The sequence below is a fragment of the Apteryx mantelli genome, chromosome 8, assembly GCF_036417845.1.
Source record: "Apteryx mantelli isolate bAptMan1 chromosome 8, bAptMan1.hap1, whole genome shotgun sequence".
Taxonomy (NCBI): domain Eukaryota; kingdom Metazoa; phylum Chordata; class Aves; order Apterygiformes; family Apterygidae; genus Apteryx; species Apteryx mantelli.
The window spans coordinates 25,799,042-25,814,136 of record NC_089985.1 but is presented as its reverse complement, the minus strand read 5'-3'; the positions used below and the strand labels follow the sequence as shown (position 1 = coordinate 25,814,136).

Below are 15,095 nucleotides of genomic sequence, written 5' to 3'. Positions count from 1 at the left end.
TCAGCAACCCCTAAAAGCAGCAGTAAGAGAGCGTCTTGAACTCTGTCGCCAGAGATGAATAATGCTTTCCCAAAGTGTTCTAAAACAAAGTGAACTGCTGTAGATAAAAGTCTCTCAAACAGTTAATTTCATGGTCTCTCTAGACTTGGATTCTCCTTCAGTCTTCATCCTACATTTTTCCTCTAGTAGAAAGACCACTTTCTATACAAAAAGCTATTGTCCTCTCTATCTGTGAACGTGGACAAGCCCACAGAAGCTGCCTAACAACATTACTGCTTTGAAAATATCCCATGGAATTGCCTTACTGACCTTATTCTACCCTACAAAGGGTATCCTAATTAACCTTGATTTTTTCCATCCTGACTGTTTTCATACTAGCTGGGAAGCTCCTTACATATATGGTACAGAGAGACCCCTCAGGCACCCCTGTAAGCCACACAGAAGTCAGCTTCAGAGAGTGAGTCAATCTGATCTCTCTCAAAGCAAGGAATTAGTCATTTGTTTGAACAGCTTTTCCTTCAACTCTTGTAAACAGTAATTAAGCAATCTTTAAGCAATTAAAAGTGTTACTGTATTTTTTGCATTTGACATTTTAACCATCAACAAAAAACAGGGACTATGTATAAATATTACAGATGCAAATTTTAAACTCGTTGCTTCAATATGATCAGTTTACTCAAGGCAGGCTGTACATGATTTCTTTAAAAAAGGTACTGTCCTTAAAAATTGTGAACATTTCATTTAGCCCATGAGGGGAGATGCTCAAGTTCCAAACAATCATGGCTTGATCCTGAAACATAAAAGTAGATGCTACACTTCCAGTAATTCTCACTGCCTTTCTGGTGGTCCCCAATGAATGCACTGATGAATTTTCACAGACATTTTCTAGTATATCGAGCTCTTCTATGGATACATGTGTTTTGAACCTGCACCACCAAAGGTGATAGGAAGCATTTAATTTCCCTAACACAAGCCCCTAAGGTTTCAGAGGCACAGCAGTCAATTCTGCATTCAGCAGTTAAAACTGCTGCGCTCACTGCAGATGCTGATCCTGAGCTGCTCAGTACCCAGATCATGGTCACTGAAGTTCCTCTTGCAAAACAACCGTGAAGTTTCTTTCTCTAAAAGAAGCAATCAAATCCACCACAACCACTTTTTTAAAGGAAGAAATTAAAGAAAGAGATGAGTTTAATATAAATCTATCAAATACCTAAGGCAGGCAGTCCTTCAGCAAAACAAAACATGTTATCCTTCCAGCACATAATCACAAAGTACCTGAAATACAGCCGGGGAAGTAACTTCCGGAAGCATCAGGCTCCAAATCTCTTCTAAAGAAAACTCCACCAAAGGAAATTCCGCTCCTAATATCGCTAGCTCTATGACATAAATATCACTATGGTGAGCCATCTTTCCTTTCTGGCCTACCTAAAATTTCCTGCTATAGTCTTGCCTTTCTACAAACATGCAGAACAAATGTCTTTATATTAACTTACTCTTTGCAAAACTATAATGTTTGTCCCTTATCTTCATTATTAAACAGACTGCCTTTGCTCAGAGTTATATTTTCTAAAACTACCACTGTTACCGCAACCTTCTAGAATCCTTCCAGTTTGCCTAAGTTTTCTTAAAGCACAGCAGCCAAAATCCAAACCACAGCCTCAGCCTACCCAGACCTGTAGAAAAGCAGTCCATCTCTGACGCTCAGTATTCCCATCAAGATATCGAGCATTACAGTGATGAGATGGACTCATTCTGCAGTGTGCTGTAACATCACTCAACACCTCTCTCTGACCACCTAACCGCTTGCACCCCCAGCTTCTGTTTGTACTTTTGATTTGTGCACTATTGCACTACATTTCAACCTGTCAGTTTTAACCTTCTGGAATTCTGATGCTGTCACTCAAAATTTTTACAGCTACTCCCAGCATGCTTTTTCCATTTTTTTTTAAAGCATAATACTCTATACACTTTATAAATTTAGTTATTCAGCAACTAGCACACTACTGAACATGAAAGTCCAGCTGCTTTTTCCTCTTGCTTCATTTGCATTTCATTTGAAATGGTTAAAAAAAAAAACCCAAAACAAAAAACACTTCTCTTTCCAAATGCCCTAGAGCAAACAGTCACTTTTATATGATAAATCTTTTTTTTTTTTTCCTCTCTCTCTATGTCTCCCTTCTCTAACTAGAATGTCTACAACAGCCAAAGCAATATCATCAACATCAGAGAACATATATGGCTTTAGGTTATGGATTAAAGCTTTCCAGGTTTTCTGTGCAGATTATGTGCAAACTGCATCTGTTTCAGATGAATTAAGAAATGCTTAAGAACAGAGATGACTTTATTTCTGTTAAGTTTTTATCTAAGCTGGCAGATATTGAGATAAAAATTTCTCAGCCTGAGCAGGGAAGTGTGAGGGTTTTTTGCAGAATTAAAGCGCATGGAAGTGATTAACTGCCTGATATATCACCTGTGGCTAGGGAGAGCCTCAGCAAGCAGCTTAACTCATCTCAGAAATAAGCTACAAGTGAAATCCTCAATGACACTACCCTTGCTGATGCGGCTGGGTTTTAGCACCACATTTAGGGTCTTTAAACTCCTTCCCTCTTTAAGGGGTTCTCATCCTCTCTTTGCTGTGGTAACAGTAGCCCATGCAAGACTTGGCCATCTTCTCCTTAACATCAGGCATGCGTTTCTAACTCCTCCTGGCCATATCTCCAGACAACTCATCCTTACCAACTAGACACCCTAAGGGACTCCACGTCTCGGTTTTCTACTGCTTCTCCTCCTGGCTGAGTGTCTTCATGATCCACAAAGCTTTTCCAACAGAGAAAACTCATTTTTCAGAGGAAGCCAAATCCTGCACAGATGGGCTCACGGATGCAGTCACCTGCCAGCAAGTAACCTAACGCAACTCTTATTAACCCTCCTTCTGTCAGTGTGGGGCTATATATCATGTTACAGCAAACAGTTTTAGGGCTGTGCAATGAAGAATATCATCTTGAAAATTAAACAGTTTAAAAATACACAACAGGTATTTCTTCTTCTATGTTTATACAGCACCACCATCTTCTGCAATACAAAAAGGAGTGGTTCATCAGACAAACGGAGCAGCTTTGCCTCTAGGTAGTGGTTCAGGTTGAGAAGACTGCACTATTCTACTTTGAACTTACTTTATGTTTGGAAGGGGATTTTGGTCCTCACAGTTGCTAGAATTTTCATCAGGCATAGTAATTTTGAAGAAATAGGTGCCTTTTCCATATGCTATCCCTAAAGGAAAGGCTGAATTCTGGAGCCCCATAGGGTAGCGAAGGGCAGATTCCACAGCTATGGATCACGCAACACATGGGGCCTAATTACACATGGGAAGAATCAGTGCTGGTAGATGATTAAAAGCTAAAATGAAGCTGAGGAGTTTGAGAACCACAAAGGCTAGTTATTGCCTGTCAACTCCAATAGAAAGAACATTATTTCTGGGCTGAATCTTGAAAGAAGGTTCAAACCAACCACAACATAATGAAAGGAGGAGGAGAAAGGAAAAAAAAAAGGGGGGGGGGGTTTCATGCCTCATCAGGATTTTTTTACTGCAAGAGAACTTTGCAAGTTGCTCACTGTCACTTTTTTAGGCTCCCCACTGATAAGACTTTGTGGGTATTCATGTATTAAAGTGTTACTACATGCAGATGAAACCTGCATTATCAGCCCTCGCTCCATGAGGGTACAAGACTACAAAAGCAAAGCAAGAGCACTCTCTTCATGCCTCAGGCCAATGACAGCAGCACACACTGTGCTGGACAAATTCCACTGGACAAAATTCTTTACAAAAGTCTAGTGTGGAAAAGGCCAAATAGAGACCTTTTCTCTCTTTGGCAATGCAAAGTGTTAGCTTTGCTGGAGCCCAGGGGATGCAACCAGCCCTTTCAGCTGAGCTAGTGCCCAGGAAGGTCTAGATTAGCCTCCCGGCTCTGCTGTTGACCTCCTCTATGACCTTGGGCAAGTTATTAAATCCTGACCCAGAAAAACAGCACAAATGCAACACGTTCACTCCCACAGGACCATGCCTATGCAAGGGCTGCTGCAGTCGCCTTCCTCAAGGAGACGAACTTCTTCTGCGTCCCCAGCCTGCAAGATGGGGACATTACCATTTTCTTCGCCTTTCTTCCCTCTAAGTTCCTGTGTGTTTTGAACTCTCCAGATCAGCCGTCACCTTTGACACTGTACATATAGTGCCCGTGTCTAGCACAATCAGATCTTTGCTTAGGGTTTCTTTGAAATGTAAACAATAAAGAATAATAACAGCACTGTCAGCAGCCACTTCTGTGCCCTGTGAAAGAGAACGGATTTAGTTTTCTTGGCTGTAACGGACTGAAATCAAGAGGTACAATTTTTATACTATCTGCTACAAATCAAAACTTCCCGTTAGTAATTATTCAATGTCCTAAGCCTTAAAAATGAAAATTAGCAACATCTTGATGACAGTTAAGTACTAAGTGATACATCCATATACATACTATCATAGGGGACAAGAAGAAAAAAAAAGGGGGGGGGGGGAGATTGGTATCACATTCAGAAAAGATTAAGCAAAAGCTCTCCTGGATTAACTTGAATTATTTTTTAACACATTTTCAACTCCTTAGCATCTGGATCTTCTTTAAAGTAGAAACTGGACTTTTAAATAGGTTTTCAGTTGCTGATGACTAGCCTTAAGAAAAAAAATATTTCAATTTTGGCCAAATATGAGATAAATTTATGCACACATTCAAACACGTATTAGGAGCTACTTTACACATATCAAATTACTTTCCAGTAATAACCACACAAACACACCAAAAAAAAAAAAAAAGAAAGAGAGAGAGAAGAGCAAGTGGAATTATCTACTCCATGCTATGGTTTACAAATTTTAACCAAAAGCTCAAACAAGCATTAACTATCATATTTCTCAGGCTAAGCAGGAACTGCTGTTCTCTCTTGCCCGTAACTTCATATATACTTCATTTTTTATGTATTAGAAAGTTTCTGACCCTTGTGCACACAGAGAAAGGACAAATCGGCTTTTATTAAAAGTGCTACTGTGCATTTGCAATTTTTTCAGAGATCTCTTACCCCAGTAACTGAAGAGACAACACTAACTAATATAAGAATGTTCTACATTTATCATTTTACATGCAGGTTTCCATAACCCTGCGAACTTGGGTTAAGAATGGTTTTCCTGGTCTAGAGTCTGCACTTGGTCTCTTCTACAATTATAAATTTTAAGAGCATTGCTCAACTGAGAAAAGTACATCATTCTTCCCAACAGTCCATTCATGCTTTGCACGGATCAGTCTCTGCTTTTGGTACTGTATAAATTTATCCTGTGGTTTTATTAAATGAGCAGTCTCCATAATTAGCAGTTACAAACATCTGGCTGCATGTCAAATTAAAAAAAAAAGTCTGGATTGCCTACCACTTCACCGGAACTGAATGCCTTTGAACTCTGCCAGTAAATAACAAAAATACACAACACTTATGCCAAAATTACATGCTGGAAAGAGACATACTTCAGGCAGACAAAGATTTGTACAGTACAGTCAGGAGAAGATGCAGTCACAGCTCTGGCATGCTTTGCAAGGTTTATTTCAAAGCCTCTGTTAAATGTACGGTGCTGCATTAAAGTAAAAAGGGAGTAAAGATAACTTACAGGAGGTCCAGTTTCCCCCTTTGGACCTCTGATATTTCCCATTTCAAACATTTTGTCAAGATCTTCATAGTCATAAGCATAATTAGTAATATCAATTTCATAACTGCTTTCTGTGTGATAAGTCTCATCAGCATCAAAGGCACCTTCCTCCCATGGACCGAGACGATTACCCAGCGACAGGTCAGCAGTAGCGCTGTACCGGGTTGTGTTTACGATTTGCTGCTTTTCAGTTGGTTCATCTAAATGCTGCTTTCCTTGGCCCTTTTCTGTGCTTTTGCTCTGTTTTACAAGGGAGATCAGAGAAGGCTCACTTCTTCTGCCTGCATCTGCCATGCTATTATCTGAAGTATTTGGATATGACACTGTACTCTTTTTAGGGATGTTTCTGTCTTCGCTCAGCTCCTGCTGCAGGAGAGGCAGACTGACACTCTCCTGGAGCTCTGTTTCAGACCAAGTTTCCAGCAACAGAGGTTTGGCCTCCCCAAACTCCGATGCAGACACATTTCTTGACTCCAAGTATTCTGGTAGGGAGTGAATCTGAGCAACAGTCATAACAGGAGTGTTTGATGCTTCTTTCCTTTTACCTTCAGGTGGGTTTTTCTCATCAAATTTTTTCCTCAAAAACATATCCAGCTCATCCGACACACGTGGAGCTCCTGGCAGAGATCGATAGGTTTCTGCCTGGTGACACTGCTGTTTCACGTATTTACAATAGTTTGCAGAGGCTGCTGCAGAGGGAATAATATCTAGCTGACATATAACTCCTTCAAAGCTGACTGAGTGAGAGTTCATCCTTCCCAGGGTAAACAAACCATCCAGGTCAAACGCCTGCACTTCTGAAAGTGCTTCCCTACTATAGTATTTCTTTCCACACTCAGCAAATATTGAGACAGTCTTGTCCCTAATGTCAATGGCAAACGAATGCCACTGTTCATTATGAACACTATAATCAAAATATACGGGCTGCTTCCCTCCAGTGTACACCGCTACTTTTCTTGGTAGCAACTGGACACCAAACTGCAGTCTATTTTTGTATCTAATACTGAAAAGAAAAGCATTATTTACGCTGTAAGAGTACAACCCAACCAATATGGTGAACTGCTGCCCCAGATGTGATGGTATGACTTGCGCAACGGGGGACTCGACGTGTGCCTCGCTCGTTAGCACAACTCCTGGCACAGCTAGACGAACCCCCTTAGGTAGCGGAGGAGACGTCGAGGGCACTGCTGTCTCCGAGGGCTGTCGAAGGTCTTTTGCAAGGCCTAGCTGGTGAAGGACGTCTAGTGCTGTAAAAAGAAATAAAGGCATGTTGTTTGATTTCATTTTTAAAGTTCATCTCAACTGAAATAAAAGTTATTCCCAAGTTAAGATCCATATGACCATATATACACACAGCACCTTAACAAATCCATACTTCTCAGAAGGTATATCCTGCATACAGTGAAGCTGCCAAATCCCTACAGCAAGGCACACCAATCTTTCACATAAATCAAACACAAAAGTTATTAGAGTCAGCTTTCCTGAGGAGTAAGATAATTTCCATGTTTTAAAAAAAAAAAAACAAAGAAAGAAAGAAAAAGGCCCACACAGCGGCCGCTGTGGGTTAGTTCATACATGAGATGGAAATATCCCCAGTTGCTGTTCTCAACCTTTTAACAACAGTCAGTAAACACACTTTCTCACTTCTCTGGTTATTTATTTGGCTAATCCTTCCTGCCCTTTGAACAGATGAAAAATTTTTCATTTTAGTTAACTTTTGCTTCAGCAAAAGCAATAAAGCCATGCTGTTCCTCTTGGTCTGAACAGTATTAACAAAAATACCGGAGCCTTAAAAGCAAACAAACAAAACACCCCCCACACCCTATTTACTAAGGGAGTAACACCTCAGTGCCGCAGCGCCCGGCAGCCGGGGCTCGGAGCAGGAGCCAGCGTCGCGCCCCTCGCGGCCCAGGCGCTGCAGGGGCGAGAACCGCTGCCCTCCCCTTGGCGAGGCGCCTGCCGCTGCAGCGCTGCTCTCGGAGGGGAATGTTTTTCCAGCGGGATCACCCTTGGTTGTGCGCAACTGTGCCAAAAGACAGCCAGACAGAAGGAAAACAAGGGGAGGAAGAGAGGCCCCGGCAGAGCGAACCTCCTCCTCCTGCTCCACGCGGGCCGCGGACGAGGCAAACGCGGCAGCGGGGCGAGAGGGGAGATGGCAGCACTGCCGCCGCCTCGACCAGGCTGTGGACCAGGAGCGCGCGCAGCCACCACCCAGGGGAGAGAGACCAGCTGCCCCATCAGCGCGTGTCCCTCGGCTTTGGCACCCAAGACCCTGAGGAGAAGACCTCCTACAGCGTGGGTGGGCAGCGGCTTTTCGCTGCTTTGCTCGCTCAGCCCTTTAGCCCTTTCCTCAGGCTGGGCCCGTTCTGTATCTCCATCTTTTACCTGGCTAAATACCTTCACCTGACTGGTAGACTCACAATTATCTACCCTCCCAATTGCTTCAACTGTTTAAAAGTGACAACATGGAACCAAATATGGGCAACTTTTGCACGAAAGCCTTGCAGTATGTGCTAAAACCAGTGTACATCCAGTAGTGCTGTCCCACACTGCGCTCAGGGCACGCCAGCTTTCTGAGGCGATTCAGAGCAACTCCCTCCCACCTGAGCTGCGGCGGGAAATCAGATCACTCTCCTCCCAAAGGAGGAATTGGTGGTCAAGAAGGACTGAATCCATTGGCATTGCCTGAATCAGATTCAGCCGTGTTGGAGTCAGGGGCACAAACACCTTCTGCATTCTGGAAGGGCATAAAGACACCATCGGATCCCTTAGGATGCGGCTGAAACACAGAAGCCCAACCAAGGCTCGGGTAGGAGCTGAGCCATGCTTCCCCAGAGGCTTTCCTGTAGGCCGACATAATAAAACAGCCCTAAAGGCTTTGATTGGTAAAACTGCTTGTCTAGGTGTTTGTGAAAGATGCCACAGAAACACTGCAGAAACTGAGGGGGGAAAAAAAATTAAGCAAGGAAATAAGAGACAAGTATTGGTCATCTGATCCTGAGAAAAGACTGAGAGCTTTTGATCTGAATCTTGCTCGAAAAAGATGTTGAGTTGCACACAATCCAGTGGGCCAGCAGACACCTCATGAACTTCACGGAGGTAGGACCAGACAAGCTCCAGAGGTCCCCTCTAACCTAAACTCTTCTGCAATTCTATTTCATTCTCTGGTTTTCTATGGAAGGCAAACTGGATATTGTACAGTTTTTGTAAATAAGGAGTATTACACAGAAGCATAATATGATATCTTCCCCCCTCCCTCCTTCTAACTAGAATAACTAGCTGGGTTTGAGCTTCAGTGAACTGCATATATTAAAAGTGACTAGTAGTATATTTAACAGTTGCACTGATGTAATAACCCTGACTGGGAGAAGACTAGCACTTTTCATAGCATTTAGTTAAGGGCACTCTTTCCTATGCAGTTTGTGCATATTTAAGTAAATAAAGCTATTAAATGATATAACTAGAGCTGGGAGAGACCAAGAAGTTAGTAGATTCTCTGCCAAATTAAATGAAGAGAGTATCTGAAACAAATGGATGTTCACTATTTTAGTGGAAAAAAGGTTTCCTTTCCCAGTCCTCCCTTTCTCTGTTTATTGAATGTATTCATAGCAAACTGTAAGAATAGACAGATGTTGGCTTAGCTTCTACAGTAAATTATGAAAAGAGCCTGAGATTTCCTTGAGAGTGGTTTATAGATTGGAACCAAAAGCATCAACCTGAATGCACTGCACATCTTGAAAATTAATTACACACCTTGTAGTGTTTCTAGTCATGTTAGAGATTTGCAGACACGCCAGGATTATCCTGGCGGGTAGCCAGTGCAGAGAGAGGCATGGGGAAAGCACATTTTTGCACAAAGGCATTCATACGCCAATTTCTCAAGATGTTCTGCCTCAGAGCAATTATTTTACGAAGGCTGCATTTTAATCTGTCAAATTGATAACAGAGGTTAGGTTACAGCACAGCATCGAAGTCTAATGCATCCGCTAATGACCAGGCACACTTTGCCAGGGTCTGTGTCCTGCCTGGTCCATATGCGGTTATGGAGGGGAAAGCTGTACATATGTTACCCTTGTGCGAGCTAAGAAGAAATGAGCCCCTGCGCTCGGGGGGACGTGGAGGTCGGACACCCCAGGGGCTCGAGAGGCAGCTCCAGCACTTCTGTGCACCAGCTGACCGAGCCAGCCGGCTGCACAGAGGAAAATAAAAATAAATAAAACGGTACCATGAAAGCTGATAATCAAACTTAAGCCTGTACTGAAATGGCACACTGGAAGCCTAGATATTTGACAGGTATTTGTATTTAAAAGTTACAGCGCACACACGATCTTTCCAAAGTATAAAACAAAAAGCCTCTCAGACTGGCTTAAAATGGTTCATTTTAAAATGATATTTTGGAGCATTGTTCCTAAATCTCAAGCTATAAGCAAAATTGCCAAAGTTTAGGCAGTTGTGGTTTGAAAAGGGTACGTTGTCTAGAAGTTATGGAAAAAAGGAAAAGCATTTGAAAACATGATGAGAAACAAAACAGATTCTCCACATCCTGCAAATGGATGACTATGAGCAATGACAGGTCTCAAGAAGGCTAAACACAACAAAATGTTGTGTGAAAAACAGCAGCAGAAGACTAAGCATCAGCTAATTATTCCTTGCTGACTTGTTGCCCATTAACCCACCTTCAAGCCAAGAGGCTGTTCCAAACTTTTTTGGCCAGTCATTTCATTTCTGGTCAAATATATGTATATTTTTAAAGCTTTCAGAAGCTCTTGGCAGTACACAGGGTTTTGGGAGCTTGCAGCCCTCTTAACTCTTCCCCCAGCATGACAACCACTATTTGCTTTATCTATCGGTAGTTGGTTTTCTTTGTTTATCAAAGTCTGCACAACATCCGTCTTCACTTACTGTTCACTCAACCCATTAGTCCCCCAAATTGCAATGCTCATTTTATGGAAAGAATATATTTGGGGGGTGGCTGTTGGAGTCAAGTGCTTTCTTTCTGCCTTCCATGATGCCTCTCAAAAACTCAGTTCTTCCATCGTGAGGGGAGGGGAAAAGCTAAGATGGGCTTTGGTGAAATCTTCTGATCCCCTTGTTGATCCCCAACATAATCCCCAAAAGGAAGGTGAGGAAGAAATCTGCTTTTCAGTAAGTGTATCAGTACTCACTGGCCTTCAACTTGTTTCGACTCTGTGTGGTGGGATGTTATCTTACACCTCAGGTACTAAAAGTCTCTCGAGTCAGTAGCACCTGTAGCATCAGCCCCCTTCAACATTAGGCTTTTTACTCACTGGGGCTGAAAGAGAAGCAGTCTAGATCCTTGATGTTTACCCCTGTCGCAGACACTTCTTTAGTCTCTCCCTGCACTGTTTCCAACACCTGTGCAGCCCTGCAAACACAGACATGCAGCGCTCCCCTTGGGAAGCGACGCAGTCTTACTGAGGGGAAGGGGCACACTGCTAGACCAGGCTAGAAACCGTATGTGCCATTTTAGGGAATGAAACCGTATCACTATGCAGCGCTGTCAGGATATCGTAAAATGGTTATTTAATCATTCTGCATCGCTATTCTGTTACGCTTCCCTTGTTCATTTTCACATTCCCCTGCACTCACAACTTCTCTGAAGGCTTGATATTTGGGGTCCTCTCTCCATTTTGGCTATTCTACTATAAATATTACTCACTTTCCCTGTACTGGTAGGGGTAAGGGAATGGCAAGGGTCATTCATCAGTCAGCTCTGTTCTAACTGAGAGTACATAGGCAGCAGGGTGCCCGTTTGCAAAGCCAGGCTGCACCTGGGGTTGGTTACACAGGGAAATGCGGTTGCAACCGATGCTCTCCTGGACACCAGGCAGAGTAACTAGCATGGGAAAGCCTATGTATAGCACCCTACCAAAATGAATAAGGCATAGCTTCTCAGCTAAAACATGCACAAGTTGTCTCCTCAGGTCAGGAGAGAAGGAATATTAATTATGAGAGCTAGCATCTGCATATTTGGCAGAATACTCAGAATACTCTTTTTTTCAAAATACAAGTGCCAAGAAAGCTTTAAAAACAGCTTAAGTGTCAACGTATTCCTAGTGGGCGGTATCCTGTACCTGGACAAACTCCAAGCAATGTGAACGGAGTACTGCTAGTGCCGGATCTGTTAGGTGCTCAGGCTGAAGGATAGACTTGTTTTGACTTTTTATTTATTTTTTAAGAGTTTTTTCTAAATGACTTTTTATTTTTGAGAAAACTGCTTTGTTCACTTGTATTTCCTTCCTCAATGATTTTGAAATCTACAGTTCATTTACAAGATTCTCTAACAAGAGATTTTTGACTGAATTTTGGCAGGTGCACTTGTTTAATCACTTTTTCATGAGCCACCATTTTTGGATCCTCTAAAGCAGAAAGCTTTACAGATAAACCACACTGTTTTTAGATGGGTTTCCTAAGCAAATGAGTCATGCTATCTGCATGTGGTACAGTCCTACCACTTTTAGGTTCCTTAGCCATTTTATACCAAAATTGATGCAAGAGCGCAGAGACAGACTTGGACACAAAGAATTGAACAAGGAGACACAAATCCCTAAAGATACGAGGCTTCCTTGGTCTGCTGTTCTCAGAATTACTTTTTGCACCCTTGTTTACACACTCAGCAAATAAAACTGCATGAGGGATGAAATTCACCCAGGGGCAGAAAGTTGTTTCAAGGCCCAGTGCATCATTTAATCCCAACCAAGCACTTATAAAAAACCTAAATAACGCACGGGATCAGTGCATGGGTGTGCATTTCCACTCAGTAAGGCTTCTCATATGGCTATTTGGGACTGCTGTTGAGTAAGAGCAGTAACAGAAGTAATAAACCTCCTTCATCAGCTGACTATAGGAGGAAAAAAAAAAAGTCAAATTAAATATTTTGGGTCTGTTATTTAAGCCAAGACTAGCCTGGGCTTCTGAGTTTAAGAGGAGGCTATGCATTCATAAACACACTGCAGCAGAAGGATAGCGTGTTTTTTGCCCTGTGTTTTTGGAGGCTTTAACCTCTTTCTGCAAAGCTCTACACATAGATGTGCTCTTCTGCTGGACACATGCGTTGTAACAAGAGCTGAGCATCTCGGTTGAGGGGCCAGTAAGCTCCAAGTTGTACTCGCTTCTGCAGCTGTGAAATACCGGGACAGCGTCCTGCTTTGTCCATCTCGTACCGCTTTTCCTCTGCGCTTGCAAGCACAGTAATAAGGCATATTTGAGATTAAGCAATTACTACTTATTAATGCTAATTACTGTTCCTGAAGCAAATCCCCTCACGCTTTCCAAACCTGTCTATGAAGAGATTTCACCACAGCAGGCCTCCTACCACACCTCCTACCACAGGAAAAAAAAATCTGTGGACATGAACGAAAATTGCATGTATTGCTTCATAAGAGCAAAACTGTCTCCCTCCCACTACATTAGGAAAGTGCAAACCGCCTCCTTACATTAGCCTTTCTGTCCCTGCTCCTATCCAGGCCCCAGCAGGGCAGGCGGCGCACATCCGTGGGTGCTGCCCTAGTCAGGCAAGCCGACAGGCTTTTTCCTCCTCTGATGCAGAACTTGGCTCAGCTGTTAGAAATAGCAGGAAATTCCCACCATCACAAAAGTATATGCCCCCATCCAGGTGAACATGAAAATCAGCAGACTTGCCAGGCAAACAGTAAATGACTAATGGAAGGCCAAATTACATGGGTAAAGGGAAAAAAAAAAAAAATACATCGGGGCGGGGACACACACACACACACACACACACACAAAACACTCCTTAGGCAAGCACGAGGAATAAGAAGGGAAAAGCACTGGTGAGACTAACGATCATAGGCTGCTGAGTAATCCCAACAGGGCTCTGGCAAAACGGGATCAGGAATGAGTCCTGTCTTAACCATGCAATCCATCCGTTTGTATTCATTTGAGAATTTGCAGTTAGCACACTTACCAGCCAAGGATGAGCTATTTCTTGCTTCACCTGTATGGTGAAGCGACATGGTAGAAAATTGATGCTGCCACTGTCCTGGCAGATAAAATTAAATTACATGTTAGCCTCCCTCAGTTTGTGATGGTAATATTCCACAGCTGTCTCTAATGTAAATAGCACATCTGGCAGAGTCGTCATAGCTGGCAGACAGAAATCAAGACACAACCCTATTTCCTCACTAACATCCGCATCTGAATGCAAAACCGAATGAATGTACAATTTCCACTTTTTGCATTAATGATGCCAGCCTAGACTAAGCCTTTATTATACACAGCAGTTTGCTCGCAAAGCCCTAAGAAGTGCAAAGGTAACTTAGTCATAGCTTGCCACCCCCAAGAACACCCACTTGCAGTGAAGACACAATCAAAGCCTTCTCACTGTACAAGACTTCTCTTTTATGAAGAGTTTGCTTAAATATGTAAGCAATTTCATGGACAGAAAATCTTAGCAATTTTCAAAAGGTCATCTTTTCCAAACTGGTTAATTTAAACTTATGCTCTCATTGTGCTTTATCTGAATTTTGATTAGTTACAATTAAGGAACTGAACCTAAGGTTACTAGTAACAACAGCCATATACTCTTCTCATCTAGAAACAGATTATCCAAAAGGTCTGGTTTAAGAAAGCATTCTCACCTCGTTCAGGTAGTTGTGCAACACCCACAGCTGTGCATATTGCAATAAAAAGGAGGAAGGTTTTCCTAAAAGGAGGAAAAAAGAAAAAGAAAAGGACATGTGAGAAAATATCCGAAATTTCAGAACCCCAAGATTTAGAATGCCCAATTCAAAGACCAAAGTCAATGGAAAGACACCATTGACTTCAGCAAGTTCTGGATCAAAGCCATCACGCCCTCACATTGTAAAACTTTCCACTGACGCTGAGAAGGCGTTTTATACAAAGATCAAGGATTACATATGTCTTCCTATCTAATACATGTATTTTACACTGGCTGCTATTAATAAAGCAACTATATCTCTTTTAAAATATATTTTGGTGCAGCAATATTCAAATAGGAATACTGCTATATATTAAATTTATTTACAGAAGAAATATTGCTTTAAAGAAACCATAAAACAAATGACAAGTCATTGCCCATAGAGACATTAGATAGTTTTTCCCCCCCCAAGGTACCTATCATCAGTCTTATCACCATACTACATCATTTTACCACAAATTAAAATTTTGCGACACTTTTTTGGTATGATAAAATTTCTTGTCAGGTCACAATCTTAAAAGTATAAAAAACCCATAACAATTTGACTTAAAAGTTCACGCTCAGATAGAAAGGCCCAATGTGGAAGGGTACTGCAAGGTCAGTGATTGCAACTAACAAAAAAATCAAATAAGGTCCATACAGACTACATGCTTGGAATCTGCTTTTAATGAATGC

The 15,095-nt window shown here is 42.1% G+C and overlaps 1 protein-coding gene across 7 annotated transcripts in view; it reads right to left on the bottom strand.

Annotated features, from left to right (window-relative positions):
* Positions 1 to 15,095, bottom strand: part of COL24A1 (collagen type XXIV alpha 1 chain) — a 171,395-nt gene that overhangs the window by 140,218 nt on the left and 16,082 nt on the right. For all 7 annotated transcript variants that reach the window (XR_010884897.1, XR_010884898.1, XM_067300976.1 and 4 more), the window contains exons 2-3: positions 14,341 to 14,405; positions 5,681 to 6,966 (exon numbers count right to left, since the gene is read on the bottom strand). Coding sequence is in view for 5 of the 7 variants with exons in the window: in XM_067300976.1 (XP_067157077.1) it covers positions 5,681 to 6,966; positions 14,341 to 14,405 (1,351 nt within the window). In the remaining 2 variants the exon portion in view is untranslated. The remainder of the gene's footprint in view (positions 1 to 5,680; positions 6,967 to 14,340; positions 14,406 to 15,095) is intronic.